Raw genomic sequence first — 27801 nt, forward strand, 5'->3', positions numbered from 1 at the left:
AGGGTTGGTTAAATGTTTGTACCATATGACAATCAATGTCTTTCCAAAAATAATTTTGATCTTGTTTGGAATATTTTATGGAAATTAGTGCCTTTTAAGTACCTGGGATAATTAACAGTAATTTATACAGGTAGTGTCTTTCCACCTATTAACGTCTCTAAAGACTTACTGATAAAGTAGCTGACAATTGATCACTTCCACACAAGTCTGACGTTCTTGTCCGGGAGTTACAATTTTCAAATGTGCTCCCAAGTGCTGTTCCTCTTGCGACTTTGGCATAGATTTTTTTTGAAATTCAATTTTTTTTTGAATGGTTTCAACGGTGACATCAAGGTCCTCAAGCTTTCCATGTTCGTTTCTGACAGCTTAGGGAATCTTCTGCATCTAGAAGCTCTTCAAAAATAGGCCTGGTGAGGAAGAAATTGTGGATTCCGAAGCTGGCTTATACTGTTGTAGCCTGGTCCCAGATCTGTTTGCCCCCCCCCCCCCCCCCCCCCCCCAAGATAGCAAATGAACACGTCATAAGCCATGGCAAAAACGTTTTGAATTCCAGTAAATTAGCTGAAAAACTGCGAAATGTTCTTTCAGCATCATGGCAAAATGTGTAGAATAGGCACAAAGGCTCTCCGCACTGCCAAAGCTGACTCTTTCTCCTCTGTTCTCATCCTCCTAGATCTATCTGCTGCCTTCAACACCGTGAATCCTCAAATCCTCCTCTCCACCCTCTCAGGGCTGGGCGTCACAGGCTCTGCACACTCTTGGATTGCATCCTACCTGGCAGACCGCTCCTACCAGGTGACATGGAGAGGATCTGTGTGTGCACCACGTACTCTCACTACTGGTGTCCCCCAGGACTCGGTTCTAGGCCTTCTCCTCTTCTCTCTATAAGTCATTCGGCTTCGTCATATCCTCACATGGTCTCTCCTATCATTGCTATGCGGATGACACTCAACTACTTTTCTCCTTCCCCCCCTTCTGACACCCAGGTGGCGACATGCGTCTCTGCATCCCCCGGCAGATATCTCAACTTGGATGTCGGCCCACCACCTCAAGCTTAAACTTGACAAGACGGAGCTGTTCTTCCTCCTGGGGAAGGCCTGCCCGCTCAATCACGGTTGACAACTCCACAGTGTCGCCCTCCCAGAGTGCAAAGAACCTTGGCGTGACCCTGGACAACACCCTGTCGTTCTCTGCAAACATAAAACCAGTGACTGCAGTTTTGTGCTCTACAACATCCGTAGAGTACGACCCTACCTCACACAGGAAGCGGCGCAGGTCCTAATTCAGGCACTTGTCCTTTCCCATCTGGACTACTGCAACTCGCTGTTGACTGGGCTTCCCGCTTGTGCCATCAAACACCTGAAACTTATCCAGAACGCTGCAGCCCGCCTGGTTTTCCACCTTCCCAAGTTCTCTCATTTCACCCCGTACCTCCGCACACTCCACTGACTTCCAGTCGAAGCTTACATCCACTACAACACCATGTCTACGGAGCAGCAAGAGGAACTGCCCCTCACTACCTTCAGTCTATGCTCAAACCCTATGCCCCAACCCGTTCTGCTACCTCTGGTCTCTTGGCCTTCCCACCTCTACAGGAGGGCAACTCCCGCTCAGCCCAGTGCAAGCTCTTCTCTATCCTGGCACCCCAATGGTGGACCCCCCCCCCTCCTAGCTCTGACTCTACTGATACTGTAGCTACTTTATTGAGGAACAATGTACCTTCTATGCCTGTGATATGTGGTTGTCCCACCTAGCTATCTTAAGATGAATGTACTAACTGTAAGTTGATCTGGATAAGAGCGTCTGCTAAATTACTCAAATGTAAATGTAAAATGATTAGCTATCAAACTGCACATTTTTCTCTCGGCCCCATGGCAATATGTGTAGAATTGTAGGGAATTAGCTTTAAAAGACCAACATTTTCTCTCAGCCTTATAGCAAAATGAGTGGAAATGTCACCACTCTCACATTCATAGACAGAGCTATGGATGGACTAACCATCCATGGTATCGAAATGGAGTTTTAACCATAGAGATTCTATTCTAATTCCCAATTCTATATTTTGAGGCTATACAGTGTTTTTCATTTACATTGTTTACAAACTGGAGTAAAACCAGCATATATTTTGGGTTCTGATGGGGTACAGCAGATGTACTAAACTCATGAGACATTTATAAGTTATATTCTTCAATAATTCATTGATATATACCATTAATTTATCAGTCCAAAAATTAATGTAGCAACCAAGGATTCTAGCTTTAAGGTGAATACTGTCCTGTTTTTCTGTCTGTTACCTACAGCCAGCGCTTGGGAAGACCAAGTCTAAAGGGTTGACATGTCTTGGACCTGACTTTGTGTACGGAACTGTTGCGACCATCCAGGACGGAGGAGTCTCAGAAGGTAGGGGGTGTGCAAAGTGGCCATCCTGCATCACTCAATTGGGTGTTAGTCTACACATTGGGGGTGACATAAAATCATTACTATTATTATGATTCCTCCTTTGCATCCCTTGTGGTCCATTATTTTCTTTAACCCCAGACTTAGCATTGATAGGTGTGTGGAACCCCTCCACAGCACACAATAAAATAAAATAAACTCCACAGCACATGGTAAAAACGATCTTGGATATTATTTAGAGGTGTATCTGTCACACACACACGCTGGCTGCACTGGAGAGGGCTGGATTGTGACGGTCATGGCAGTGTCATATGGCCAACTATTTCATTACTTAGGGAATAGGGTGCCATTTGGGATACAACCCATGTGTCCCCATTACCGTCAGCCCTGATGTCACAGTGTGTTTGGCTGAGAAAGCGTCCCCTCAGGCAGCTGGCCCACCCTGTCACTCTTCCTCTTCTCACCAGCTAAACTGTGCATGTCCTCCTCCTCCAGCTGGAGAATGATAATGATGCTCTTCCGTCAGCGGACAGACGCCGGGGAATGTCAAACTCTCTCCTGAACCCCCACCAAACCAGCCCTTGAACCCCCCTCCAGGCCCTCGCCACTCACACCCAGTGGAAACGTCTCCCGATTGAGCTCGACTGTCAATTGTGAGCCGCTCTAAGTGTTTAAACACTCAACTCTCTCAAATGAACCCCCCCCCCTTTAGATCTGTCACTACCCACTAGACAGAGAGCGCTCTTTTAAAAATGGCTTAAAAAATGTGTGAATTTCAATAATTGTGACAAGTATAACAAAGGCTCACTGTCAGCGACGGTGGTAACGACACCTGGGGAACACACCTCCATATTGTCACCGAGACAGAGATGACTGAGAGAGGGAGTCAAGCGCCATATGGAGATGTCACCGTCTCGCAACTAATCAAAACCCCTCTGATGGAAATTGGTGTTGCAATGAGCTGCTTCACAGAGAACAGCCTTGTTCCAACTCTTTACACAGCTATAAATATTTCAGGAAAGACTATCTACTGTACGTGAGCGATTGATCTATCTTTGCATAGTTGTAGCCGTGTAGACGCCGCCCAGCTAGCACATTTGGTTCCTATAAAGTTGTGGGAACATATGTTTTTGGATTTCCATTGGTTGTGGGATCGAAGCCAACGTTCTGAGAACAGAAATGAAAATATCGCCTGTTCTGGGAACGTTTATTTTTAAGTTGCAGGGAGGTTCTGAGAAAGTTTTACTCTGGTTCCTTTAAAGTTTTCCTGTGAGGTTTTAAATAAGTATTTTCATTTCACTGCTTGCTTATTTTGGGTCAAATTTTTGGAACTCCATGCACAGATAGGACACATGAAAATTGATTTCCTTAGGCATTAATCATGCAAACACATTTATTTGTTATTGTGACACAGCATCAGTGAGATAAAAACCTATGATTATCTGTTCTCTATCCATGGAATTAGTCCCCTGTGACACCAGTATCCATACATACCAGCTCCAGCTAGCATGTCATGTTTTTTTTACACACACAAAGCTGTTCATTTTAGTCTATTCAAACAGCCCATTTCAAAAGAAACAAGCACTCATTAAGATCAGGTGTGGCAAATTGTATGTATGGACAACATCGCTGAACACACTTAACAAGATAGAGGATAGAGATAGTTTTGTCTTAATGTTCGCAAAACAATTTGGGAACATGACTTTAAATATAACCATGAGGAAACCTGTAAGAAACGTTATGCTGAAGTACTGAAATTCCCACAGAAGAACTTTGTTTCTTAATGCTCTCTAAACTATTTGAGAACATTCCCAATGTCAAACCAGTTGGAGAACATTCTTAGAACATTACCAAAATGTAAATGTACCCATGTTTGAACTTTTAGGAAACTTTCTGTTAAAGTTATGAAATAGGAAGAACATTTTTTTTTTTTGTGAAGTTCCTTGAATGTGCTGAGAATGTTCCAAAGCCAAGCCAGTATCCTGCACTATTCCCAGAAAGTTGTGGGAAGGTTTTATGCAAAATTACCATAGGACAACTACACCCTGACCAAGCTCCAAGAAATATATGGTTCTCAGAATGTTATGTGCTAGCTGGGCATGCTTTGTACCTGTAAAATAGTTCAATTTGATTTCCATTTCAAAGACATCTGTAGGGAATTTGTCTTGGATAAGTTGATAAGACTGTGTGTGTGTTACGTTATGGCCTTATTCTAAATGTGATATCAGTTTTTTATTTTTAATAAATTTGCTAACATTTCTAAAAACCTGTTTTTGCTTTGTCATTATGGGGTATTGTGTGTAGATAAATTAGATTAAATGATTATATATTTTTTTGGAATAAGGCCAACGTAACAATGTGGAAAAAGTCAAGGGGTGTGAATACTTTCTGAATGCACTGTATATTTCCAAACTATGAGGTTGAAAAAAAATACTGTAAAATTGTGAGAATGATAATAATGCCCTTTTAGTGTAAGTGCTGTTCGAAAAGACTCCCTGACATTTCAGCTTGTTTTGGTGGGATGGACTTTGTGGTAAAAATTGGTTAATAGACCAGAACTCTAAACGTCTCTGCCAATAATTTTCAGTTTTACCCACTACTCAGACCACTCCCAGAGAGTCCTAGCAAAATTCTTGCTTGAGAAATCAAATGTCTTTTTTACCATTTTAATTAAAAAGAATCACCGTAAGGTACTTAATTGTTACCCAGAAATGATTTGATATTGAGATAAAAATGGCTGCATTGGACCTTTAATAACAAATTCGACATTTGTCTTTGGGGGAAGTAACTGTTGAATTATATATGGGGAAAATATTGGGGGTGAATCATTCTTATTTGGTTTTGTCAACCTGATTATATACAGAAAGAAAAACAGAAGTAAACAAATAAATACAAATAATAACAATAATAATATATTACATAAAAATAAATAGTAATTGCATGTTAGAGGAGACACTGTGAATACAGGCCCTGAACTCACTCTCCGTCGTTGTGTTGTGCCCTACTCTCCCAGCCTTGTCCAACTGGCACACACACTCCCTGCCCACCAGTGGCAGTAGAGGCCACTCCAGGAGGCCTGAGAAGGACTTTGTGGCTCTGAACCGCGAGGGGGTGAAGTCCGGCCTGGTGACTGCCAAGGAGCATTATCAGTACCGCGCCACCCACGACAGGAGACAAGCCGCCCTTGCCAGAAGGGGCTCCCATGTCCCTGTGCCCCCTCGCATCCCCCCTAACACTACCTTTGGCATCTCGACACAGTGAGTGTCCCACTTTATTTGATTTGATGTGGGGTTGTGTTCAAAATGACACCCTATTCCCTATCTAGTGCACTAGATAGGTAATAGCAATAATGTAATTTCAGATGCAACTTCTCTCATACTGGAACAGGGCATCACAACATGAATGGAAGGAAACTAGGGTTACAATACTGTGGATGGCCAATTTGCTAACATGTTCTTTCCATTTTCATTGAGATATAGCAGTAGATCTTCTCTACACTATTTTCATTTTGACAAAAGGTGAATTTGCCATTACACTTCTTAATGTGAGCTGGATAGCCAGCCGACGGCCCCACTTAGCTAACAAATCAATTTGTAGCTATTATGCACAACAGCACAACTTGTATAGAATGTGCACGCTGTGCTCTGTAGCGTACAGATATCTCTCCACCAAAGCTTTATACGTGTCTGTCTCCTCTCAAGGGAACAAATGTTTGAATTCACAGCAGCAGTGGATATGTTATTAATAGATCTCAAGCAAGAGATCCCATTGAAATAATGAAATCACAACCACAGCAACATGAATAGGTGCCAGCATTTATTTAGCTTAATTCCCTCGATGAGGATCTGCTCTGTGTGTTCATACGGAAAAATCCGAACACACATAGATACGAGTAATTGGTAAATGGCTAATCCAGTTGTTTTCAGCTGCAATGTTGTGTCGTGTCTTTGGCATCATTAAAATTGAAGACTGTTATTTTATCAAATCAATTCTCTGTAATTATTATTACGTGATTAAACTAATCATGTAACTGTAATTAACTAGGAAGTCGGGGAACCAAGGAAAATCTTCAGATTACAAAGTTATAATTTTCCTAATATAACTCTTCTGATATTTTAATATCTGGTCAATTTGTCTTCTTATTAATGAATTATCCTTTACCTCATGTCAGTCTCATTCCAAACGTCGTAAATTGTTGGTTATCTGCACGAACCCAGCCTTTACTATGAATCATCCATACACCAATTGTCTTAATCATTTATTTACTAACTAAATAATCACAGAAATACACAAACAAACAAACAGTAGATCTGTTACAAACAAATGACAGGGAAGATTCCCTAGTGGGCTAAGCCCATATGACGGCTTGATGGACAAAGGGAAGTGGGTGTGGACTGAGCGAGAGCGGGAAAGACAAAAGGGATTACTACACACACAGTTGATAATTATATTAATTGAAATGCTAAGCCTTTGCACATGAACGCTCACTCATTCGGGAATAATTGCAATCAATATATATTTACGCCCAGGAGTCATCGTGATCTGTTGGATTTGTCGGTCCGTCTGCTGGAGAGTCAGTTCATCCGCATCTCTTTCTCTCTCTCTCTGAAGATCAAAGTCTTTCGTGGTTAGAATGGCTACTTCAGAGTTCCATTCAGAAATGTTCTCATAGACAGGTGTTTCGGCGGTTGTTGGTATCCGCATCCCAGGTTTACATAATTTGTAGCTGCAGACTAGTTAGTATCTAAGAGTTAGGAATTCAATAACTATTCACAATCACAGCTCACGCTGTGGGTTTGCTTAGTCTTGGTACTCAAACCCGTGCCACCTCAGCTGACACCGAGGTATGCTTGGTCTAAAGAGGATTTCCTCAGGAGGGGATTTTATTCGTAACAGTAGAAAAGGGAGTTCTATGACGCCTGATCATGTCTGTGCTCACGGGGGCGGGCTTTAAAGGGAATACAGTTCTCTCACATTAAAGGTTTAACATCGCATTACATAATTTCACAAATAGTTTCATTTTTACTCATTCATTTTATACAATAATTAGATGCAAACCTCATAACGGAGGCACCTGAATAAACAGAGTTAGGGTAATATGGCTGTATTGTCTTTCATGAGGTCACAAACATGAAACAAAACGGACCGGGTCGTAGCTGGCTTTTCCACCGACCATTTACACATTCTCCAAAATATGGACATTGTTCCATTCTCAAATTCTGGAATGTAGTAGAATTTGGCAGGAGTTCCTTTGTTCTACTGTGAAACTCTCTCCATACTGCATGAAAAGGGGGAGAGAGTCTCCGCCAGGAATTTATGACCTGAGATAACAGAACATGGGTGTAGGAGAGAGTGAGAAGCCATGATCTATACCCAGAAAGGGCCACGTCATGACAGTCCCCCCCAGTGGTTTGGATCTTGTGATTATCCTGCAAGTTACAAATCAACATAAAAATAATGACCACGTGATGTCCTGTTTGTAGATCATCGTTGCAGTCCCCCTCTGGTGGTTGAACTTGGTAGATTCTCTGAAAGCGGAGCAGTCCACCACAAGGATGGGCAGTGGATGTCCGGTTGATGATTGCCGTTGCGGTCTCCCCCCCCCCCCCCCTCTGTTGGTTGAACTTGGTAGGTTCTCTGAAAGCGTAGCAGTCCACCACAAGTATGGGCAGTGGATGTCCGGTTGGTGATCGCCGTTGCGGTCCCCCTCTAGTGGTTTACGCTGGTAGGTTTCCTGGAAGCTGCAAAGTAACACAGGAATGGCCAGGGGATGTCCTGGTTGGTGATCGCCGTTACGGTCGTCATTTCTAGGGTTTTCCTACTTGGTGTGTTGCTTAGGCACTATCCTAAGTTGATAACTATATGATAAGTCTACAGCTGTAAGGCACCAGTTTTGGGCAGTCTACAAGGATGACCTATGGACCTCTGGGAAGAAAACTGGTGAGTACTCTGGCTGTAGAGTCAAAGGCCTCAAAGTAAACGTTCAACTTTACTAAGGCTGGTATTTTGCTCAGACCCTTAAGTGATCCTAGCATAAATCCTAATTGGATGTTCTGTTGTACATGTGCGTTTATGCTTACACAAGCGCACATGTCAAGGGAAGAAAACAAAGTATCCTGGCATACTACAACTTGTTTATAATGAGTCTGATGTAATCAGGTAATTTTCAGGTCAATGCCTGGAGGTCAGTCAGAATTGGTGTTGAGGGAGTCTGTTAGCGGTTTTACTACAAGTCACTGCGTCTTCCACTATTGTAGTGGCGATAGGTATGTGGTGATAGGTTTGAAGAAGTCCATTTCATAGCTATGTATCCACGGAGGAGCTAACTCACGACGGAAGTACTCACTAAGCACTGGACCAGTCATACTCGGTGTGATCATGGTTCATGACTTCTAATAACTTTCCTCCTGAATGGAGGGTTCTATTTATTAGTGGCATGTGTGTTAACCATTGGAAGAGTGCTCTGGAGATTCCCTTCCCCGTGTTGCACTCTGAGTGACTCCTATGTCGCTGTTGTCAAGGGTAATTTGATTGGTTAGGTCTCTAACCTTCTTACTGATTGTAGCTAGTCTGACTGTTGCTGGCATTGGTACTGGTACTCAAGGGAACCAGTTATCCTACTGATTTATTAGGAAATATTATCCTACCGGAACACATGATTAGAGCATTTTACTAGTTGAACCTACACATGGCAAGGCATGACTATTTTTGCCATTTGTTTGAGGTGGAAGTCCACTGGACTTCTCTGACCAGTGTGGTACACCTCAGTAATATCTTAGATGTGCTCTAAGATTATCCCCGTCTAGGGGCCTGTCTGCTCCTCACTGTTCTCATAGGGGAGTTTATAACTTCTTACAGCTTTTTAAGGATAGTATTGACAATTTCGGAAAAAATATGTGCCCATATTAAACTGCCTCCTACTCAAACTCAGAAGCTAGGATATGCATATTATTAGTAGATTTGGATAGAAAACACTCTGAAGTTTCTAAAACTGTTTGAATGATGTCTGTGAGTATAACAGAACTCATATGGCAAGCAAAAACCTTAGAGAAATCCTACCAGGAAGTATGAAATCTGGATGCATGGGCTCTCTTCAAGTCGTTTCCTATTGAACACACAGTGACGTAGTAATAATTGTGCACTTCCTAAGGCTTCCACAAGATGTCAACAGTCTTTACAAAGTTGTTTGAGGCGTCTACGATGAACAGAGACCGAATGAGAAGGCTGGGAAGTTGGTCACCCAGGGAAGGACATCACTTCATTGGTGCGCATTCACGAGGGAGGATCCTCTGTTCCAAAACGTTTTTCAAGACACAGGAACCGTCCGGTTGAAATATTACTGAATCTTCACGTTCTAAAGGCCCTAAAGATTGATGTTTTACAACATTTGACATGTTTGAACGAACGTAAATACAACTTTAAAAAAAAAATCGTCGTGACATTGTTTTATGCTCTGGCGGCCTCGTACGGTGTTGCACGTAGTCTCGACCCCGCCCCCACCGGTCTCGATGAGGCTCATCATGGGTCTGGGCTACTATTCCCCCCCTTTGTGTCTTGGGACCCCCCCCCCACAAGCGGGTGGTGTTGGTATCCGAGGCACAAACGAAAATGTCGGACCCTATGTACGAGTTGTCAGCGGCCGCGTTTTTATGAGAATGGCTGTAACCTTTCAACCAAATCTCCTGGTGTTTGTGCTTCAAAACGCTCAGTGGCTGTCGAGGGCTGTCAGTCACCATAGCATCCACGTGTGGCAACCTCTTCAGTACCTGCGAACTGAGATGAGGATGTCTGTCTGTGATATCGCAAAGTGTTTCACCAGTGGGAGTCATAGGGTCAGTTGCTGGACTGACGCCATTAGTGTCATTGTAAGGGGGGACAGTCCCCCACAAAGCGGAAGGTGTATCATCGGAAGCAGAGTACACTCTATGCATCAATGTTTTTCTTGCTGAGACGGTCGCAGTGCTTGCGGAAGTGTCCGAAGGGCAAGAGAAGTTCTTCTAAACGACCATATTGCACGACTGCAAGGAGGGTGAAGTTGCTCATTCACAGAGACAGCTGGCTCGAAATCATGAAAAGAATGGTCAGTCAGGTTTTCTGATGGAATGTGTCAAGATATCGTAATATCTCCTTGGATCGGATTCTGCACCAAGAGATTTCTAAACGTCTTTTTCCCAAGGGGTGCTTTTGACAGATACCCCTTGTGAATGACTGCGTTGCAGCTAGCGTTAGGGGAAGACAGTGTGGTCAGTGGAGAAGGCACTGTGGCCTGTAACCATACCTGGCTGGTTTTCCAATCAATCAGTGGGAGTAACCGCTCCATCAAGTCTGCTCCAAGTAGCAGAGGTACAGATTCGAGGCTGGTAACATACACAGGAACGATCGATACGTCCTGGAAGTGTAGTTTCAGCATGACTCTCAATGTGAGAGGCGAGGTAGTCTGAGTGACCCCTCGAAGTGTAGTATCAGATTGTTCCACTTTTAACCAAAGTTTAGTTGGCTTCAAAGCCCTTTTGAGATCATCACACAATGTTTCAGAGATGAGCGATATTGTCGCGCTCTAATCAATTAGCGCATGACAAGTTAAGCAGTCCTCCAGGACTGTATCCAGGTATGGGCATTTAGATTAGTGTTTAGTGCCATGTCTGTTCAATGTGAAAGCAGATAGACTTTTCGGATTTTTAGTGGGCTTGGCTTTAACAAAGCTTTTGATATTTTTCTTCGCAACCTTTGTATCAGAGTCTATAGACGAAGCCTGTGGGCTTGTTTCTTGATCAAGCAGGCCCTGGATAGGGTCTCGAGTGAGAGCGGGAGAAATTTGAATTTTAACATCCTTGCTATGGGTGTTAATTCCTGCGGACCTGGTGTCCGGTCAATCCCTGTCTAGTCCTTGTGACTTTTTCCCTTTTCTAAAATGTTTCTCGCTTTAGTTCTTCACGTAGTGGAATTCTGGAGAACATTGGTCTATGTTTTGATTGTGCTTTAACCCTTTGTTAGCTTTGTGCTCTGACACTTTGTGTGGGTTGGGTGCAGGAATGTAGTGAACTGGTTGATTGTAGCGGTAGTCGTTTCGATGGCTACGTACTTTACAGTTATTTCGACTGCGGAGGTTACTGGAATCATGGTTTTGCGGTAGAAACCGTTGTTGTGCATCATCTCTCATCGCTCCAATACCTGATAATGCACCCTCTAACTGGAGTGAGTGCTCCTGGTCAAACTTCAAAACCGAGTGGTCAGAGCTCTTAGCGTTGTGAGCTTTTGATGCCTCAAAAGCTGTGCTTGCAAGCTCTCTGAGTTGTAAGATAGGCAAGTCAACGTGGGCTGCAGGGCCCAAGTAGGTAATGAAGGTGGGATACATGTTCAACATTAAATATTTGTTTGAATGGTAACAGCTCTTCCATTCCTGTTTCAGTGAATAGGCCAAAGTAAGCTGAACAAAGCCTATGATAGTAAGCTTGTGGGTGTTCTTTCCGAGCTTGTTTGACCGTGTTAGCCAGTGAGCTATTGTGTTTGCGAGTCGCAGAACCACTGAATTCTAATTTCAAAGCTGTGGCAAGTTTAGCATCGTCATTTAGTACGTGTTGCTGTTGTAGACGAATGAAACTCGTCACGTGTTAATTTGACGTTCGCTTCAATTGGTAAACCCTGTCAGAACCCATTGCGTTTGGGTAGCCATCCAATGCGTCCTCTACGTCAGCTAGGAACGTCTCAGTATCGTTTGGCTGACCCGGTATAGGGTCAAAGGTGGGAAAATTCTAGACGAGTTTGTGAAGGTATTCCGCGCCAAGCGGGCGTAGAGGGTTGGCTTCATCCTGTGGGGAAATTGGGGCTGAAAGGCCAAGAGGAGAAGCCAAGCTTTGGCTTTTTTGGCCAAGAGGCACCCTATTACTCAGTGCCGAAAGGCCAAGAGGAGAAGACTGAGGGACACGAGGGAGGCAAAGTCTGAAACCTATCGTCTTTACTCCTTTGAGTGGGTAGTCACGCTGTAGAGCGTGACCATTCTGGACTTCCTCATGATGGTACCTAAGGGTGGTATTCTGCTGCATTGCATAGTCCACTTGAGCGCTTAGAGTACTGATTTTGGACACGTGAGTGACGCACTTTCTCCTTTCAGTCTCAAACTTATCTGTCATGGTTTACAGATAGAGGTCTTGAGTACAGAGCGAGAGATTCAGTGATGCGATTTCATCCGCTTGCTTAGAAATCAATATTTCCATCTTCATCACCTGAGTTCTCTCATCATTAATTTGGTCAGTGACTTCAATGAGTTCTGCTGATCTGTCATCCAACTTAGTCCTTGTGTTCATTAACTGATCGTCTTTGGTCTAAAGCATTTTGAGAAGAACCGTGTTATTTTGAGTAACGTTCAACAAAACTGCATGCATGTTATCAAGTTGAGCGCTCCTGTTTGTACATAACTTGTCAGATTAATCTAGTTTGGCGTGGACCTCATCGTATTTAGTTTTGGCTAAATTGAGTTGTTCCTGTAGCATATGATTTTATTCCTGTAGAAGACGATTTTGTTGAAGAGTTTGTGCTTGTTCATCATCATAAGTTTTTGCAATTACGTATAATTGTTCAGTTTTCAAACGCAGTTCCATAGCTAACAGAATGTTTCCCTTTTCTGAATTTGTCATTGGTTTCCCGGTTCTCTCCACCTGTCCCTTTATGCCTTCCGTTACCTGCTCGTGCTTCAACTGTGCACTGCGGTATTGGACCGATGACAATCTCGGATGGCAAGACATCAGGGCTAGACTGGAGAGACACTTTATGAGGCCTGCGCCCGATGGTTGATTTTGGAGAGCGTTGTTCGCCATGCCTGCTGTTTTTCCACTAATGGCATAATTAGGATTGTTATCGCTGCTGAAGTTAGAGATCAATCCATTTATGGGTGGAGGTTCACTAATTAGTGGGCGAGTGGGGGCTACCCCTCTGATAGCTTGCGCATTATTAGAACATTTGAAAGAAAAAATGTTTTTCTTAATTTTCCAAAGTTTGATTTTGGAATATGTTGGAAGCTGCAAAGACGATTTGAATCTATTTATAGACGTTAATGAACCATCAGTACTTTACCAGTAATGTGGGAGTTGGACGTGAATGAATTTGCAAAAGTAAATTTAATTAATGAATCAATGATAATGATTAATCATACCTGGATAGACTATCTGGGAATTAAACTTTAATTAACCTGGGAAGTTGGTTCATCTAGGTTACTATTGGAAAGTTTAAAATGTCTCATTTAATTGAAAGACCTAAAAAGGTATGTTCGACAATTTAACCTATTAAATTGAATGAGACGATGATATCCAAGCAATTGGGATTGTCTGGATTATCATACAAGGTGTAAACAGTAGTTTAAATGTTAGGTTACATTCACCACTAGGTTCACCTCTCCCTAAGGCCGAAGCCACATGGGATTCCGTCAGTACTGGGGTTTACTGAATGTGCTTTGAAAAGGCAGATTTTACTGATTGATCAATTTTAATGATAAATCAAACCTGTATAGGCTATTTGGGAATTAAACTTTAATTAACCTGAAAGTGTTACTCTAGGTTAATGTGAAAAGTTTAAATTGTCACATTGTAGAAAACCAATCAATTTGGACAATATTTAAAAGATCCACCGTAAAAGGTAAATCTGCCAATTTCACTTGTTAGTTAAATTGAATGAGACATCAATATCCAATCAATTAATTGGCTGGATATCCTAAGTACCCACTTTTTGAACGTGATCCACGTTTGCGTGTCACCTAGTTCTTTTCCTAAGAAATGTACTGATGATTCTTCACCACCAGGGGGTCACTGATCGCATAAAGCTGAAATCCCAGAATTACAAAGGGCGTCGCGCAAGGCGGAGGAATTTCAACGTGACACAGGAAAAAGGAAATGCTGTTTTCCCTTTGTAAGCTGTAGCACCTAGTGCTAAGATAATCCTATTTGTACAAAAATTTCACTTCCAAGCACAAAATAGGGTGGTTTTACTTATGTCATTCATTTCAAACCATTTCTCTGCGTTATTTTCTCGATGTTTTAACCGGAACTTGCGGCAAACAACCAAATGCACACCGTGTTCTACTCGTGTGTAAACCGTGCTCCGTGGGATGTTCAAAGTTTCAGATATTTTTTATAACCCAACCCTGATCTGTACTTCTCCACAACTTTGTCCCTGACCTGTTTGGAGAACTGGCTAACTGCTGAACCACTGACGATCACGCCCATCGAGAAAGTGGTCATAGATACATTTCTACGCTCTCTCCCGTTCAAAGCTAAAAGGTTAGCAAGCCAAGCTAACCAGCAGAAAGAGGATCAGCTAGTGGAACTGGTGGAAGGTCAACAGGTGGCTTTGGAGGTCCTGCACAGAGGACAACCACGGAAGGCTGAACCCTCAGCTTTTTCGAACAATGTTGTAAGCTGGAATCATTGAAGAGTGAGTGGTGCAGCCCCATAGTGATGGTGCCGAAACCAGACGGCACCATTCACTTTTGTAATGATTTTAGAAAGTTAAATGAACTCTCAAAGTTTGATGCCTACACCATGCCCCGAATTAATTAACTAATAGAATGGCTAGGGACCGCCTGATTTATCAGCACGCTCGACCTGACGAAGGGTTATTGGCAGACGCCCTTAGCTCCCGAGGTTAGGCAGAAAACTGCTTTTGCCACCCCTGATGGCTGTTCCACGGGCCCCGCCCACCTTCCAGAGGTTGATGGACCGGGTTCTCCGTCCCCATCGCGAGTACGCGGCGGCCTACCTCAATATTGTAATCCATGGGAGCGAGTGGGAGACCCATCTAAACCAGGTGAGCGCGGTATTGCAGGCCTTGCGGGGGGCGGGAGGCTGAATACCTGGGGTACTCGGGAGGGCATGTGTAAAACCCCAGGTGAAGAAAGAGGAAGGCGATTCGGGACTGGCCACGCCCCCTCACCAAGACACAGGTACGCACGTTTATGGGGTTGACTAGTTACTACCAGAGATTTATCCCCCACTTTGCCTCCCTAGCCAGCCCCCTGACAGATCTGACCAGGAGCTATCTGCCCGCCCAGGTGATGTGGACAGAGGAGACGGAGAAAGCCTTCCAGGGCCTAAAGGGAGCCCTGTGTTCTGGACCTGTGCTGGTGATGCCGGACTACTCCAATCCACTGGTGGTACAGACCGATGCATCCGAAACAGGGGTGGGTGCCCGTCCTATAACAGCTACAAGAAGGTGAGGAACACCCAGTTGTATACATTGGCCGGAAGCTGTTGCCGCAGGAACAAAGATATTCTACTGTGGAGAAAGAATTTCTTGCGATCAAGTGGGTGCTGGAGACTAAAATATTACTTATTGGGACGGCACTTCACCCTCATGACGGACCATGCACCACTGGTTTGGATGTCACGGAATAAGGACAGTAACGCCCGGATCACTCGCTGGTTCCTATCCTTACAGCCCTTTGCTTTCTTTGTCATCCACAGAGCAGGTGCAGCCCATGGAAATGCTGATACCCTCTCCAGGAGGGATGCTCTAGGGAGCTGGGGGGGATAAAAGGCTCCGGGGTGCAGCCCGCTGGCTCCACCTCCGAGCCTTATATGGACTTCCTGCCCCAACGAGGCAAGCCGGTGGATCTTTAAGCGCTTGGGGATAAAAGAGGAAGCGGGCTGGACCGAGAGGGAAACGCGTGTTATGGAGAGTGTGAGAAGCGGGAGAATTATCTGTATGATTGCCCGTTGTGAACTGGTTGCTGGATCCCCCCGTGTGCAAATATCCCTAATAAATTCCCCCATTTGCATTCTAGTTGTGCTCCCTGTGCGTGTTTGGTTATTGAACTTGGTGACGTGGAAACCCCACACCCTTGAGCCTGCTACAATATAGTTTCACAGACATATTGTAGCATTTTTTTCTGTTGTGCGAAATCGTTAAGAATAATATAAAACCAGTCTGCACACCACCAAGGTGAATTGGTTTAGTCTTGACTCTTGGTTGACAGAGTTGGGGGATGGGTAATGTATTGATGCTCGTGCCAAATCAACCCAAATTTGTTTCTATTAGTCTTTGTTACTACTTTTTTATATTTATGAGTCTTATTTTTATATTTATATAGTTTTAAATGTTGCGATTATTTATCCGCTAGAGAGAGAAGACAGGGAAGGAACTACCATTTACCTTCCTATAGGCTGCCGTTTTCATGGAATTTTAGTGGTAATTAAATATAATTTATTCAGAATCTATCAGAATTCATTTCAGAAATATTTTTACCAGGTCCATGTATTCTCAAATTGAAAAAAATGAGGGATCGCCGCTCCTCCACACTTCGGCAGCACTACATTCCTGCTATGAAGCATTCACAGCCAGTACTATAAAGCATTCAGTTAGTACTATGGAGCATTCACAGTCAGTACTATGAAGCATTCAGTCAGTATTTAGTCAGTAGTTTGAAAAGCATTGCGATGTTGCTTTTTGTTCTATGTTGCTCTGTCTGTATGCTACGTCTTGCTTGTCCTATGTTGCTCTGTGTGTGCTCACTGCTCAATGATTGTCTATATTGAAATTGTTTTTAATAACCTGCCCAGGGACTGCGGTTGAAAATTAGCCGGCTGGCTAATTTTACTGAAACGTTGATTAATGTGCACTGTCCCTGTAAAAATAAACTCAAACTCAATGCTGACATGGGTCTGGAGACAAATTATAGAAATATAAAGCCCATCATCCACACACATTCTTTCACTATACATTTTGATATTTGGAATTGGTTTAAGAAAGACATTAAGGAAGTGGACGTGTTAATTCCTATTGTCTGATCCTGCTGGCTCTCACACGACATAGCCACTGAGCTGAGAGCGGAGGCTGGGGATGGAAAAGAGTGCGAGGGCATGGGGTGGTAGAGGGACTATGTGAGAAAGAAAATCTATTCATCATCGAGATCTTTGCCTCCACCATCATGTGACAAGGGATCTCACATCACATCCTAATTTTAGTAGGATTGTCACAATACCAGTATACGTTGATACCACAAAACTACATTTTCCATGACAAAAAAGAAAACACGAAGCAGACTAAACTCTATGGTCCTCCGGAAATAAACAAATGTGACTCTGGGTGACAACAGAAGGCTGTGTGTTTGGAACATTCATTGTTTTGCTCAACAAATAAGGCTGGCATTCAGTTCAAGTGCATTGCCCTTCACTTTTAAAGGTAATTTACAATTGGCTGACATCAAGTATTTACCATGAATGTGATCTCTGCGAATGTCAGAGAAATGATCTTTAATAGGTACATCGCTGGTAGTGCAGTGCGCAGCGCTGCAACGGGCCTTTGAATGAATCCTGGCCGATGTCAGCTTCATGTTTTGTTTCCTAGCCATAATACTTCTGAGTGTTGTAATACTGGTATCATGAAAACCCTCAAATGCAGGGATTGTTACAATGAGGCAAATGGGCATAGGTTCCAAGAATCCTGTCTTTATCTTCTCCATCTTCTCCCTCCTTGTGGGCAATGGATCTGTAAAATGGATCAGGATTATTTGGCTAACGCCCTTGTATGCAGTTGCTCTCCTTTTCCGAGTATTTCCCCATCCCTCTCTCTTTTTCCCGTCTTGGTGTCAGGGGAAGGTTTATCTTCTTCTATCTTGACGCTTGGGCCTGTGTGAGGGGGCTGAGGCAGGGTCACGGGGAAGGAACCATGACAGATAAAATCATGGTTCCCTGGGGACTTGTTTGGCCCCACACCCTATCCACCAAATGCCAAGGTGAACTCTAATGTGCATGAGTTAGGATCCTACTACTGAAGCCCCCCTTCCCCCATGCATATGACAACACACTGATGCTTATGATGATGATAATAAAAACACACACAGTCCTAGAGCTATGTATTCTGAAGGAGGACATAACATCCTATAACAGTCACCCTCTACACTTGTGAGTGACTCTTTACTCACACTTATGAAATCGGAGAAGGAATGCTTACACTCCGCTCTAGGTGGTCTTATTTCCGCCATGATAGAAAAGAGGAATGCTCAGATCCAGGCAGATAGGATGGGCAGGGACCAATACACTCTCCTCTTCCCCAGACCAGGCTGCTTGTAGCGGGGCTCCTGTAGCACCCCTGTCCAACTTTATTAGGGCTCGTGGAGAGGGGATGAGTGCAGGGGCATGTGGCGCGCACTAATGAAGCAATAAAAGTCACCACGTGGGGTGGAGCTGGAGGGGAGGGGCCTGCAGGTTACCAGTGCCAAGGCAGGCGTTAATTGAGACGTCCCAATCACTCATATTACCTCCGTATTGCACACATCACAGAGCGAGAGCGAGATAATGGTGGGAGAGTTCCTCGGATCCTCCTCCATGGTAACAGGTTCTGCGTCCCATATGGCACCCATTTGGGCCTTGGTCAAAAGTAGTGCACTATTTAGAGAATACCCACTGTGCACATCAGATTATTTCAACATCAATTATTTGCTAATATTTGGTTGAGACATTGATTGAGATTCCAACCTATATTCAACCACTCAAAAAGACAGCCAAAAGTTGAATTTCCAATCTATTATCAGTATGCATTCAACCATCTAAAAGCACAACAAAATTCCAATTGAAAAACAAAGGTGGGGGGGGCTTGCTGAAGAGTTTTTCTCCGCAAATATAGGAGTAATAATGGGCAAGTTTACACATTTTATTGGGGGGGGGGGGGGTGTCAGGGAATGCTGCAGCACCCTCAGCACCCCTACTTCTTGCGGCTATGCCTGCGACAACCTATGAATGCTGCTGTCTTGAACATGCATGCATTATATGATTACATCAGAATAAATGTATAGTCAGGGGCGTCATGCACCCGTTATCTTAGAGGGGGCACGATGTACGTGAGGGTGGAGGGCATTTTTTCAAACAATCTAGATTCATAATCATTATGTCTAATTGTATATTTTCTGCATAGGTTATCTAAGCATACTTATTTACCTGTTCAATTGTCATTTTAATGAGGGTGTCATTTTTACTGTTATGAATCACACATCTCAATATACTGCACTAACATGCCTAGGATATTACATCCAAATTACAACACAGTACATGGAATCATAACACGTCAATGCAAGTGCATATTATGGCATGATATTTAAACTGAAAAAAAATATAAAGGCAACTTGTAAAGTGTTTAGTCACATGTTTCATGAGCTGAAATAAAAGATCCCAGAAATGTTCCATAAGCACAAAAAGCTTATTTATCTCAAATTCACCAGCCCCATCCCTCAGATTTTTACCGAACCACAGGTGGAAAAGTCACTATTTTTTCTATTGCAGATTACCGCTTTAAAAGTAATCCTATAAGTAATCAAAGTTTTTTTTAAGTATCTGTAATCTGATTACAATATTTTAGCTGGTAACGTAACAGATTACAGTTGCATTTTTTTTGTAATCCGTTTTTTGTTGTTGTAATCTGTTACTCCCCAACCCTGTATATTAACTATACTGAACAAAAATAAAAACGTAACATGTAAAGTGTTGGTCCCATGTTTCATGAGCTGAAATAAAAGATCCCAGAAATGTTCCATATGTCCAAAACGTTTTGTGCACTAATTTGTTTACATCCCTGTTAGAGAGCATTTCTCCTTGCCAAGATAAACCATCCACCTGACAGGTGTGGCATATCAAGAAGCTGATTAAACAGCATGATCATTACACAGGTGCACTTTGTGTTGGGGACAATAAAAGGCCAATCTAAAATGTTTTGTCACACAACACAATGCCACAGATGTCTTAAGTTTTAAGGGAGCACGCAGTTGGAATGCTGACTGCAGGAATGTTCACCAGAGCTGTTGCCAGATAATTGAATGTTCATTTCTCTACCATAAGCCACCTCCAATGTTGGTTTAGAGAATTTGGCCGTATGTGCAACCGGCCTCACAACCGCAGACCACATGTATGGCGTCGGGTGGGCGAGTGGTTTGCTGATGTCAACGTTGTACACAGAGTGCCCCATGGTGGCGGTGGGGTTATGTATGGGCAGGCGTAAGCTACGAAGAATGAACGCAATTGCATTTTATCAATGGCAATTTGAATGCACAGAGATACCTTCACGAGATCCTGAGGCCCATTGTCGTGCCATCACCTCATGTTTCAGCATGATAATACACGGCCCAATGTCACAAGGGTCTGTACACAATTCCTGGAAGCTGAAAATGTCCCAGTTTCATGGCCTGCAAACTCACCAGACATGTCACCCATTGAGCATGTTTGGGATGCTCTGGATTGACATGTACAACAGCTTGTTCCAGTTCCAGCCAATATCCAGAAACTTCGCACAGCCATTGAAGAGGAGTGGGACAACATTCCACAGGCAACAAACAACATGCAATGGAGATGTGTCGCGCTGCATGGAGATGTGTCACTACTGACTGGTTTTCTGATCCACGCCCCTACCTTTTTTTTTAAAGGTATCTGTGACCAACAGATGCATATCTGTATTCCCAGTCATGTGAAATCCATAGATCAAGCCCTAATGAATTTATTTAAATTGACTGATTTCCTTATAGGAAGTGTAACTCAGTAAAATATTTGAATGTGTTGCGTTTTTATGTTTGTTCAGTACAATTAAAAATATTATTCAGTTCAATATCATGATATTATCATAAAGTGCCAGATTACATTTAAACCAAGTATTTCTGCCTATCCAAGCATACCTCTAGAGCTGTCTGTATCCTCCTGACTGGTGGTTATTTCTTTTAAAGAAACTAAATATGTTTTTCTGCTAAAATCTGGGTAAATGATTTAAAAGGAATGCGAGTCTTGTTCAGTACATTTAATAATTGATTGCTTTTCTAAAATCTAGCAACCTTGCCAGCAGGTATGCCAGCAAAGATTGTTAGACAAGCTACTATAACTTTGATAGCCTGAAATGGCTTGGTAGCTAATTGTGGTTGGGAGATACTTTTGTATAAACTCAACAAAAAAAGAAACGTCCTCTCATTGTCAAATGCGTTTATTTTCAGCAAACTTAAAAGCTGTAAATATTTGTATGAACATAACAAGATTCAACAGGCATAAACTGAACAAGTTCCACAGACATGTGACTACCAGAAATGGAATAATGTGTCCCTGAACAAATGGGGGGTCAAAATCAAAAGTAACAGTCAGTATCTGGAGTGGCCACCAGCTGCATTAGGTATTGCAGTGCATCTCCTCCTCATGGACTGCAACAGATTTGCCAGTTCTTGCTGTGAGATGTTACTCCACTCTTCCACCAAGGCACCTGCAAGTTCCCGGACATTTCTGGGGGTAATGGCCCTAGCCCTTACCCTCCGATCTAACAGGTCTCAGACGTGCTCAATGGGATTGAGATCCAAGCTCTTTGCTGGCCATGGCAGAACACTGACATTCCTGTCTTGCAGGAAATCACACACAGAACGAGCAGTATGGCTGGTGGAATTGTCATGCTGGAGGGTCATGTCAGGATGAGCCTGCAGGAAGGGTACCACATGAGGGAGGAGGATGTCTTCCCTGTAACGCATAGCGTTGAGATTGACTGCAATGACAACAAGCTCAGTCCGATGATGCTGTGACACACCGCCCCAGACCATGACGGACCATCCACCTCCAAATCGATCCCGCTCCAGAGTACAGGCCTTGGTGTAATGAATCCGACCATCACCCCTGGTGAGACAAAACCGTGACTCGTCAGTGAAGAGCACTTTTGCAAGTCCTGTCTGGTCCAGCGACAGTGGGTTTGTGCCCATAGGCGACGTTGTTGCCGGTGATATCTGGTGAGGACCTGCCTTACAACAGGCCTAGAAGCCCTCAGTCCAGCCTCTCTAAGCCTATTGCGGACAGTCTGAGCACTGATGGGGGGATTGTGCGTTCCTGGTGTAACTCGGGCAGTTGTTGTTGCCATCCTGTACCTGTCCCGCAGATGTGATGTTCGGATGTACCGATCCTGTGCAGGTGTTGTTACACGTGGTCTGCCACTGCGAGGACGATCAGCTGTCCGTCCTGTCTCCCTGTAGCGCTGTTTTAGGCGTCTCACAGTATGGACATGGCAATTTATTGCCCTGGCCACATCTGCAGTCCTCATGCCTCCTTGCAGCATGCCTAAGGCACGTTCATGCAGATGAGCAGGGACACTGGGCATCTTTCTTTTGGTGTTTTTCAGAGTCAGTAGAAAGGCCTCTTTAGTGTCCTAAGTTTTCATAACTGTGACCTTAATTGCCTACCGTCTTTAAGCTGTTGGTGTCTTAACGACCGTTCCACAGGTGCATGTTCATGAATTGTTTATGGTTCATTGAACAAGCATGGGAAACAGTGTTTAAGCCCTTTACAATGAAGATCTGTGAAGTTATTTGGATTTTTACGAATTATCTTTGAAATACAGGGTCCTGAAAAAGGGACGTTTCTTTTTTTGCTGAGTTTATATAGTGTGTGGACACCCCTTCAAATGAGTGAATTTGGCTATTTCAGGCTCACCCGTTGCTGACAGGTGTATAAGATCAGTAGACTGGCAGTAGAATGGCCTTACTGAAGAGCTCAGCGACTTCCAATGTGGCACCTTTATAGGATGCCACCTTTCCAACAAGTCAGTTGGTCAAATTTCTGCCCTGCTAGAGCTGCCCGGGTCAACTGTAAGTGCTGTTATTGTGATGTGGAAACGTCTAGAAGCAACAACGGCTCAGCCGCGTAGTGGTAGGCCACACAAGATTACAGAACGGGACCACCGAGTGCTGAAGCACGTAGCGGGTAAAAATCGTCTGTTTCCAACTTTGTGGCAACAGTTTGGGGAAGGCGCTTTCCTGTTCAGCATGACAATGTCCCCTGCACAAAGCAGGGTCCATACAGAAATGGTTTGTCGAGATCTGTGTGGAAGAACTTGACTGGCCTTCACAGAGCACTGACCTCAACCCCTTCAAACACCTTTGGGATGAATTGGAACGCAGACTGCGAGCCAGACCTAATCGCCCAACATCAGTGTCCAACCTCACTAATGCTCTTGTGGCTGAATGGAAACAAGTCCCCGCAGAAATGTTCCAACATCTAGTGGAAAGCCTTCCCAGAAGAGGCTGTTATAGCAGCAAAGAAGGGACCATATTAATGCCATGATTTTGGAATGAGATGTTCAACGAGCAGGTGTCCACATACTTTTTTACATTTCCATTTTATTTATTCATCGAGAAGGAATCAATAGGCTACAAAACTAGATCAAATTAATTTAGCAAAGATACCTCCTGTGAGTTCTGCCCATCACCGGCAGCTAAAATCAATTTAAATGCTGTGTGTCACTCTACACAATCTATTTTGTTCTGTGGTGCACCTTAGAAGGAAAAACTTACTAGGGAGAATAGGGGGGTACTCTCTGCCTTGTCCAGTCAGTGTGTCCCCTCCGCAAAATACAGCTGACAAAATACAGCTGACAGTGCCTTAGGCGCAGCCGCCTAAGGCACTGCATCGCAGTGCTAGAGGCGTCACTACATCGCAGTACTAGAGGCGTCACTTATGACCCGGGTTCGATCTGAGAAGGTATCACTACCGGCCGTGATCGGGAGTCCCATAGGGTGACTCACAATTGGCCCAGCATCGTCTGGGTTAGGGGAGGGTTTGGCCAGGGGGGCTTTACTTGGCTCATTGTGCTCTAGCGACTCCTTGTGGCGGGCCGGGCACCTGTAGGCTGACCTCGGTAGTCAGGTGAACAGTGTTTCCTCCGGCACACTGGAGCGGCTGGCTTCCGGGTTAAGTGGGCGGGTGTTATTAAGAAGTGCGGTTTGGCGAGTAATGTTTCGGAGGACGCATGACTCGACCTTCGCCTCCCAAGCCCTTTGGGGAGTTGCAGCGATGAGACAAGATCGAAATTGGAGAGAAAAAGGGGGTACAAAAATATATATTTATGTACAAAAGTAATATCCAATTGTGTTTGGTTGACAATGGTCGAGTTGGCGACGTGAATCCAACACATAATTAATAGGCTATTTATTGTATTTCAATCTCGAGACATGAATCCAAAATATCAATTATTAATTTGGAATATAAAAAAATACTGGAATTAAAGCCAGACTAATCAGTGACACAGATGGAACAATCCACACAGAAGATGAATCTCCTTGAACTGTTTATATTAGGTTGCGTTGACAACTAAACACACAATTCAATATCACTACTTGTTATTCAATTTGAAATCAACTGGAGCTTGAAACCTTAGGCCTATTGTATTGTCTATTTATTTTTTATTATGGGTTGAATTGAAACTATAGCTGTTGATGAGTTTGTAAATGCTATATAGGCCTAAATAGCACAATTGATTATACAGTATATGAGTGATAAAGTATGGGCACATTTAATTTGCTTTTAACTTTTTAAGGTATAGGGGTATTTTCATTTTCGGATGAAAAGCGTGCCCAGAGTAAACTGCCTAATACTCGGGCCCAGAGTCAAATATGTGCATATTATTAGTAGATTTGGATAGAAAACACTCTGAAGTTTCTAAAACTGTTTGAATGATGTCTGTGAGTATAACAGAACTCATATGGCAGGCAAAAACCTGAGAAAAATCCAACCGGGAAGTGGGAAATCTGAGAATTGTAGTTCTTTTTTTTAATCCCTATCGAAACTACAGTGTCTGTGGGGTCACGTTGCACTTCTTAAGGCTTCCATTGGCTGTCAACAGCCTTTAGAAACGTGTTTCATCCTTCTCCTGTTACTGGGCAGGAAATAGGAGCTCAGTCACTGAGTGGACTGCCTGGGACCAGTGAGTTGTTTACTGCGCAGGCACGTTTGGCGCACCGCTCCTTCTTTTTCCTCTGTAATGAATACGCTATTGTCCGGTTGGAATATTATCAACGTTTTATGTTAAAAAGACCCTAAGGATTGATTGTAAACAATGTTTGACATGTTTCTACGAATGGTAATGGAACTATTTGACTTTTCGTGTCTGGATTTACGCTCGCGCGTTATGCCTTTGGATAGTGATCTGAACGCACGAACAAAACGGAGGTATTTGGACATAAATATGGAGTATTTTGAACAAAAATAACATTTCTTGTGGAAGTAGGAGTCCTGGGAGTGCATTCTGAAGAAGATCAGCAAAGGTAAGAGAATATTTATAATACTAATTCTGAGTTTATTTGACCCCAGAACTTGGCGGGTATCTGTATAGCTTGCTTTGATGGTTGAGCTATGTACTCAGAATATTGAAAAATGTGCTTTCTCCGTAAAGCTATTTTAAAATCTGACACAGCGGTTGCATTAAGGAGAAGTATATCTATAATTCTTTCAATAACTGTTGTAAATTTTATCAACGTTTATGATGAGTATTTTTGTAAATTGATGTGCTCATTCACCGGTAGTTTTGGTGGGAATACATTTTCTGAACATCACGCGCCAATGTAAAATGGGGTTTTTATATATATATAAAAATATTAACTTTATCGAGCAAAACATACATGTATTGTGTAACATGAAGTCCTATGAGTGCCATCTGATGAAGATCATCAAAGGTTAGTGAATATTTTAGCTGTATTTTTGGTTTTTGTGATGCATGTCCTTGCGTGGAAAATGGCTGTGTGGTTTTTCTTGTGAAGTTTATGTCCTAGCATAAAATAATTGTATGCTTTCGCTGTAAAGCCTTTTTGAAATCGGACAATGTGGTTAGATTAACGACAAGTTTATCTTTAAAATGGTGTAAAATAGTTGATTCTTTGAGAAAATGAAATTTAGATTTTTGCTGTTTTTTATTTCGCGCCATGCTATTTCACTGGCTGTTAGCGTGTACCGTGGGTAGGACGCTAGCGTCCCACCTAGCCCATAGAAGTTAAACCTACCCTTTGGAGTGACTTCGATAGCAACAATGAATCTATTTTTCTTTTTTATTCGAGATCCATTCTCAACAATCGTTCTCACGATAGCACATTGGTGATAGTCAGTGACAGATATCATAGGGCTTGGTTCAAATCCTTGATGGGAAACCAAAGGGTAACTGTAGATAGATTAATTATCCAGTAGGAGGTACTGCACAGCCTGTTTTTTTCTCATAGTGGATATAACGTTGAAGATCTGATGTTTTAAAAGGTACAAATTAAACATTTTATACAAGATTTGTCTTTGTTGATATTTGGTTAACTTGATGACATAATCCTGTGGTTGAAATTTTACCCTCAAAACAGTTTACTCTGATTACTTTTTTGAAACCCAATGTATTTTCCATGTAAATTCCATGTCACAATACGTTGACAAATGACGTTGAAACAATGTTGATTCAACCAGTTTCTGCCATGTTGGTAGGAAGCGATTTCAGATGCAGCCACATTTTTCAGCTGCCTCAGAGAAAGAGGTCCCTCTTCTAGTGGTCCCCTAGGACAGTCAGTCAGGTCAATGTCAGTCCTGTGTTGTGTCGTCTCAGGCCATCCACTCCCATCTGTGAGCTGCTGGAGCACAAGTACGCCCAGCACTGGTTAGAGGAGCAGCAGGCCAAGGAGAGAGCCCTGGAGGAGAGGCAGCTCAACTTGGTGAGATTTGGGGACGAGTGGAGAGGAAAGGAGAGGAGGCTGGTTTAAAGGTAGCCAGGAGCAGTGTTCTCCAGGGTTTGGGTCAATTCTGTTTTCAATTTGGGGAGTGGATTCTGAAATTGCCTATTGCTTCCTATGAGCATTTTTCCATTCATGAATTGAATGTCTATTTACTTCCTGGATTGACTTTATTGAAAACTGAATTGAGCTCAACTCATATGCACTCTGAATCCTTAAGACTGGCACGCAATGAAGGGGTTATATTTTTATACTTTTTTTATAACCTGTTGTGGAGAAGGTAATACCAGCAATAGTAGTAAGTCGTACTTGTAGTGGTGGTAGAATAAGTATTTATATGTTCTATGTATGTCCATTTCTCTTCTGACATGGCTATGCTTGCAGCCTAAGCTGGGCCGCATCCAGGAGACACGGACAACTCTGTTGAGGAAGAGTCGGCCCATGCCTGAGTCCTCCCCGCTGTGGAAGCTTCCCCGCTTCCAGCAGGTAAAAGCCCAGTACAGTAACACCACAGCACAGCTACAGGGTCAGCAACACTCCAGCCTAGACAGCCTAACCAGTATTATTGTAGTTGTTCTATTACCGTACGTGCGTGTGTGAGTGAGTGAGTGAGTGAGATGTATCCTGGTCTCCTGAAGGCATTTCTACACACAGTCCATAGGGAATCAGTGAGGAATGGAAGACAAAATAGGGAAGGGGAGCATAATAAAGAATAGACTGCCTTAGGGGATGTTTATAGTAAAATTTAAGATTTCCTCTACTTTATTTACAACACACAGGCACACGTAGACCCACACACCCTCAGTGATCCCCCTCGCTCACCTACTTCATGGCTAGCGCAGGCCTCCAATTAAATCAAAAGTGATGTGTTTTTATTGGTGTTTTACACTGACAAGTGAGCTATCATTGTGACGGCTCTACCTGTCAGTGAGGCAATGAAA

The 27801-nt window shown here is 43.2% G+C and overlaps 1 protein-coding gene across 1 annotated transcript in view; it reads left to right on the top strand.

Annotated features, from left to right (window-relative positions):
• Positions 1 to 27801, top strand: part of cfap77 (cilia and flagella associated protein 77) — a 107340-nt gene that overhangs the window by 77656 nt on the left and 1883 nt on the right. Inside the window, exons 3-6 of the mRNA XM_082969307.1 lie at positions 2301 to 2400; positions 5411 to 5654; positions 26737 to 26842; positions 27245 to 27346. Coding sequence (XP_082825433.1) covers positions 2301 to 2400; positions 5411 to 5654; positions 26737 to 26842; positions 27245 to 27346 — 552 coding nt within the window. The remainder of the gene's footprint in view (positions 1 to 2300; positions 2401 to 5410; positions 5655 to 26736; positions 26843 to 27244; positions 27347 to 27801) is intronic.

This window comes from Salmo salar, chromosome 26, assembly GCF_965601325.2.
Source record: "Salmo salar chromosome 26, fSalSal1, whole genome shotgun sequence".
NCBI lineage: Eukaryota > Metazoa > Chordata > Actinopteri > Salmoniformes > Salmonidae > Salmo > Salmo salar.